Source organism: Gavialis gangeticus, unplaced genomic scaffold (genome assembly GCF_001723915.1).
Source record: "Gavialis gangeticus isolate Ggan-Ray unplaced genomic scaffold, GavGan_comp1, whole genome shotgun sequence".
NCBI classification, from domain to species: Eukaryota; Metazoa; Chordata; order Crocodylia; family Gavialidae; genus Gavialis; species Gavialis gangeticus.
This window is the reverse complement of record NW_017728995.1, coordinates 51,064,247-51,069,879: the sequence shown is the minus strand read 5'-3', so window position 1 is coordinate 51,069,879 and position 5,633 is coordinate 51,064,247. Positions and strand designations below refer to the sequence as shown.

The window sequence follows — 5,633 nt, the reverse complement described above, 5'->3', positions numbered from 1 at the left end:
CACACCCACACCCTGCCCACCTGAGCTCCGCACTGCCTATACCCACTGAGTGCAGGCTCCATGCTGCGGCCAGACCCAGCTCCATGCTCTGCACTCCTGCCCAGCTGTAGCTCCTGCCCCCACCCCCGCCACTTCCCTACCCGCTGCCAGGAGTAAGCAGGATGCTGGCGAAACTGAGCAGGTCCCCCAGTGGTTGCAGCAGTGGCAGCAACAGCTCCACCCAAAAGCTGTATGCTGGCCAGCCCTTCCACCCACAAGGGTGTGAGTGAGGTGCAATTGAGTATGTTGGTGGGAAAGGGTGTATGTGGGTGCCTCACTCCCACCCTTGTAGATGGAAGGGCTGGTCAGGGTACAATTAGTTGGTGGGCACTGCAGGCCAAATGAAAGTGCCTGGTGGGCCAGATCCAGCCCATGGGCTGTATTTTGCCCGCTCCTGGATTAATCTCTTCCAGATATACTGATTTTCAAATATAAAATTGTTGCTCTACTCAGAAACTATTAGAAAAGATACAAAGTTGCCATATCTTAAATGTTACACATTTTTTAAAGATTAGCTTAGAAATTGGATACGTTATATTGCTGGAACAGAGACTAGAGGGGAATCACATGTATCCCAGGCTTTTATGTACAACACAAAGGCAACATTCTTCAAAATTCCTCAAATACGGTGGCGGGCTTCAGAAATAATGTGCAACTGAACTTCTCTACAATGGACTATGAATGTCCTGTCAAAATATTAAGTCTAATTGTCAGGTGTGACCTGGCCCTTCTGTAGCCTCAGACTATAGAGGGTACTCCTGGGGTGGGAAGAGACATGAAGAGAGCAAGGTGGGAAGCAAGCCGAGGACTGAAGTATTGCTCCAACCAGTCTTCCACTAATGTGAAGTCCTTTACTTATATTAGAGTGGCCTAAATTAGACTGAAGTAGTCTATTGGCCAGCACAGACTGCAGAGCTATAACTGGCCTTCTCCCTTGCCCACATCAAACACAGCTTGGATCCTAGGCAAAAATTAAGCACCATATTGAAATGTTCCTTTTTCAAAGGATGCATCTACACTGGGAAAACATCTCCAAAGAGATTTGGTAAAAACAAGTTAGGGCACCTTCTCAGGTCTTTGTTAGAGCTCTAAACACTTTTCATATCAGTTTAGTAGACTAGGTTTTGAGATTGTCCAGAAAATTGTCCCAGTATAGACAGGCCCCAAATTGTTGATATAGATATGTACCTTCTCATCCTCAACTCTTTTTTTTCTTTTATGATTTTTCTTTTATAACATGCCCTTCAAAAGTTTCTGTTTTAAGCCACTTACAGGGGTGTTGAGTAATAAGGCAATGCTGACAGCAATCTTTATCCAGTGACAAATCCAGTACCATTTTGTCAAATTTTAAGGGAGTCTATACACAAGCTCCATGGTGGAGGTGGGGGGGGCACTTTAATTAGAGTGGCTCTGACAGCTGCTCTAATTAAAGCACCCTCAGCATCATGATCCCATGCCTCAAAACAGTGGGTGTGAAGGGAGGGGTTGCTTGAACCAAAGCTTGTCCAGTGAGCTTTAGGTCAAGCACCCACACCACTATTTTGAAGCATGGGGACGCTGACTAGATGTAACATGGAGGCTACTGGGGTGCATTAATTAACACGCTCCAGCAGACTCAATTAATCAAGTCTGCTCCAATGTGTGCTCATTAGCACACATTGCAGCAGACATCCAGCATGTGTATAGGTGCCCTAAGATACCAGAGAGTAGAAAAATCATAAGCAAGGGCCCACAGGCTGGCAATTTCAGCCCAAACTCATCTTTAATCCAAAAAGGGTTTTGTTTTGGTATTTTAATCACTGATTGACTGCAATCTTTCCTTCCATGCTGGGATAGGTAAAAAATCCATATGTTAGATGTACTAGGGAATTTGTGAGGCTGTAAATCATAGCAGTAGTGTAAGACAAAATGTGTCCCAAGGGAGCAGATGAAGCCATAAGGAATGTAAAAAGTCACAGGGTTAAAGCCACATTAAGACAGCTGTTATGTTAATGAGAGTTCTGCTTTCCTTCTAACTGTGGGTCACTGATTTAGAAAAATATGAACAACTTTTTTATGGGTTTGTCACATTTGTCTTTAAAGCTCAGACAACCCAATACATCATTATCTGTCCCTACTCCAAACAGACCTAGAGTAGAAAATTATAGTTCCTATATTTCCCCACAACACATCCCATTCTCAGCCCCCAGTAGTGCAATTCCATTTAGGTTACTGTTTTCCATTTTGCTAGCATTTCAGTCTTAAGTAAATGTATTAAATAATTAATAGAATTATACCCCATGAAGTCTGTCTTCTGAACAAATGTACCCACACTTTTGATTTTCCTTCACAACTATAACATCTGTAGAAGTCTGACAGCTTGAAGAATTATACTTACAATACAACACTGTTGCAACTGGCATGCATGTTCTGCAAGGGTAAAGACAATATTTTTGGTTGTTTCAATTTATAAAGGGGGTTAATTGCCTCGGGTTTAGGTTTTAAATAACTCAAAACATCAAAGCAAAATTCTGTCAAACAACCCAAATTTACCTGTTTTCTTGTCCAAACTATGCACAACCACACATTTTGCATGATTTCAACACCCAAACCGCATATTGCTCCAAAGTCATTTGAAACTCAAAGACTAGCTAAAAGAGAGAGCGCACTCTCTCAGATGATTCACCAACTTAAGCAAAATTGATCCTTTGCCTAGCAATGGATCCCCAACCCTGGAAAGTTTTGCAAGGTCCTGGGTTTGATGGTGAGCATTTAAAGCACTGGAAAGTAATGGTGGAGTGCTTAGGACATTTTAAGGCCTCTGAGCTGTGCATTCAGCACTATTCTGGATTTGTGCTAAAGGATGCTCCAGTCTACCCAGTTATAAATGGATTCCTGTTCATTCAGGCTGGGGAATCAAAGCCACCTGGGCTGTGGTGTTAATCACATCACTCCCTTTTGTGCCAGAAACTGGCCCTTAGTTACACTTGCCCAACAGCCTGCTAGGCTTCGGTGGATCCTTGATTTTCATGGAACTCTCCTCAGCAGTGCTGAAGCAGAACATGTTTCACTAACATAAGTTCATTTGAGAATGTGGCATTTGTGGAGGTTTGCAGACCCAGCCTTTTTTTAAGATTTCAACTGTCTTCTCCACTAGAAGATTAAATCAATTCACATCCATATTTTGAAAATCTAGACGTCTAAGAAATGTTTTGTTAAAATGACAGTGGAGATGAAAAGAAAAAACAATAATCTTTCTTACTCCAAATGTTAAATTGCAAATAGTTCAGGTACCTCGCCTAACCAAATAACCCTAACAACTTCTGTGATTTTATAGTAACATGTTCCTAGCTTTGTTTTGTGCTCTGAATTTTTTTGTTTGTTTTGTTTTGTTTTTTGGTAACGGTTCTCTCTTCCCTGTTGCTGTCTGACACTCACAGAAATATCAGGTGACACTAACCAAATAACTATACATTGGCAAAACACTGACACTGATCATATGCAGAGTGCTGTCAGAAACACAAACCAAACAATCTCAGAAACTAGATAGAGACTACAACACAAAATTGCATATTAAATAAAGGGTTATATAAAGTATTGAACCAGTGTTCACAGGTAAACATAAAAAACATGAGCTTTATAATACCTAGTTTCTCATTTTCCTGGATTGCAATCATGCAAGAACATCAAATTGCCCTAAGCTTTCTGCTAACCCAACACACTGATGGAAAGGAGACTTTTTTCTTTAGGTAGCTTTTTAAACAGGTACCTGAACTCGAGCCTCAGTAAGTTTGGCTCTTTGTGCAAGTTCTTCCCGTGTGTATATATCCGGGTAATGGGTCCTCTCAAACGCTCTTTCCAGTTCTTCTAGTTGTTCTGCGGTGAAAGTTGTTCGACTACGGCGCTGCTTTCTCTTTAAAGGTAAATCTGGTTCAGAATCTATGTCAGAGCCTTCATCAGATTGGGGTGCTAATACTCAGAAGAAAAAAGGAGCAATTAGATTCCATCTGAAAACTGCCCCCCAAAAAATTAAGCCATGATTTTTTGTTGAGTTTTAACTGAAAGAAGAAAATAATCAGTTAATTATAAACTGGTATTTATTTGGTGATCCTAATTCTAAACAGATGCATGCTACCCTAAGAACAGAGGTAAATGCCACATTCCCATATAGTTCATAGAAATTTGTAGAGGCAAATGAATCACTCTCACCAGACTGTTCAATGGATTACATTTTTTTCTAGCCCTGACCCTTTCCTTTACAGTATTAGTTATTCAAACACATTCAGTGCTTTTTAAAAAATACATAAACATATTACAAATTGAAAATTGAGCTCCACTGTTCAATTTTGATTGGTCTGATAAGACACATGGTCCTGTTTTTCTCCTTAAGAAGGTAAACAAAACAACTAAGCACATTTGTCACAGAGACTTGTATACGCTGATGTAAAATTGAGTCCCAATGAATACTTGTGTATCTTTTAAATGCTCTTTCCAGACATATTTCAGGAATACTTTATTCTCCAAATGATTAAGGAAAGAGTTTAAAAGATTAAAAGGAACATAAGCATGATACAAGACATTAATTTTTAAACATGTCAAATATATGCATAACATTTTTATACTCTGTCCAGCTCTTCCATTTGCAGACTTACATAAGTATGATTATGTGTTTATGACCATTTGCTACTGTGTCCAACTTGTACCTGGCTAGCAGAACCTGAGAAGAGTTTAGAAAATTGAAATTATTCACAAAGAGCTTTTTTACAGTGAAGTCTTTGCCTGCTAGCTCCTAAAGGTCAATTTCTGGGATGAAAGTTTTGCTCAATTACACACTAGAAATTAATCCCATGTTTTATTAGCTGAGTATCAGTTACTGGTACAAATTGCTGTTAACAAAAATGAAAACACACATGAAAGGACAGGCTCAATTTCTGCTGTAACACAGGTTGAATTAAGTTGACTTGCATGACTGATGAACTAGGTCAATGGTTGCAAAAGTTCTTATTCTGAAGCTAGAAAGTGAGGCTAACGATACGCACCTCACATCCAAACCATCTCACTGGGGTAACTAAAAATGATATCACTCAACCCTCCCTTTTTAATCTCTGCTGTGGATTCCACCACATGAGAGTAGACTCATGAGCCTATTCTAGCACCAGAAGTTCTACACTAACAAAGCAGCTTGGGAAATGCACTGAATTAGTGCACCTAAGTCCCAGTCAACCCCCTGCTAACTTTCAGTGCTGCACCTAGCACAGCAAGAAACTGTACACCAGTAGAACTGGGAATACAGCTTGTCCCTACTGAACCTCATCTGACTGCGTTCAGCCCACAGGACCAGCCTGTCAAGGTCATCCTGGATCCTTGCCCTGTCCTCAGATGTCCACACATGTCCCCACAGCTTGGTGTCATCCACAAACTTAATCATTGCACTTTCCACTCCCTCATCCAGGTCACTGATAAAGATGTTAAAAGAGCATAGGCCCAAGCACTGATTCCTGGAGAAAACCACTGGAGATGGCCCTCCAGGATGAGGCCAACCCATCAATAACAACTTGCTGGGATCATCCTCTGAGCCACTTGCCAACCCACCTCCTATAGCCTGATCTAGACCA

General features: G+C 40.8%; 1 protein-coding gene across 1 annotated transcript in view; it reads right to left on the bottom strand.

The window, feature by feature from the left end:
* The window catches only part of LOC109287792 (paired box protein Pax-3-like), a 50,783-nt gene that overhangs the window by 40,010 nt on the left and 5,140 nt on the right, over positions 1-5,633 (bottom strand). Inside the window, exon 2 of the mRNA XM_019503078.1 lies at positions 3,788-3,987. Coding sequence (XP_019358623.1) covers positions 3,788-3,987 — 200 coding nt within the window. The remainder of the gene's footprint in view (positions 1-3,787; positions 3,988-5,633) is intronic.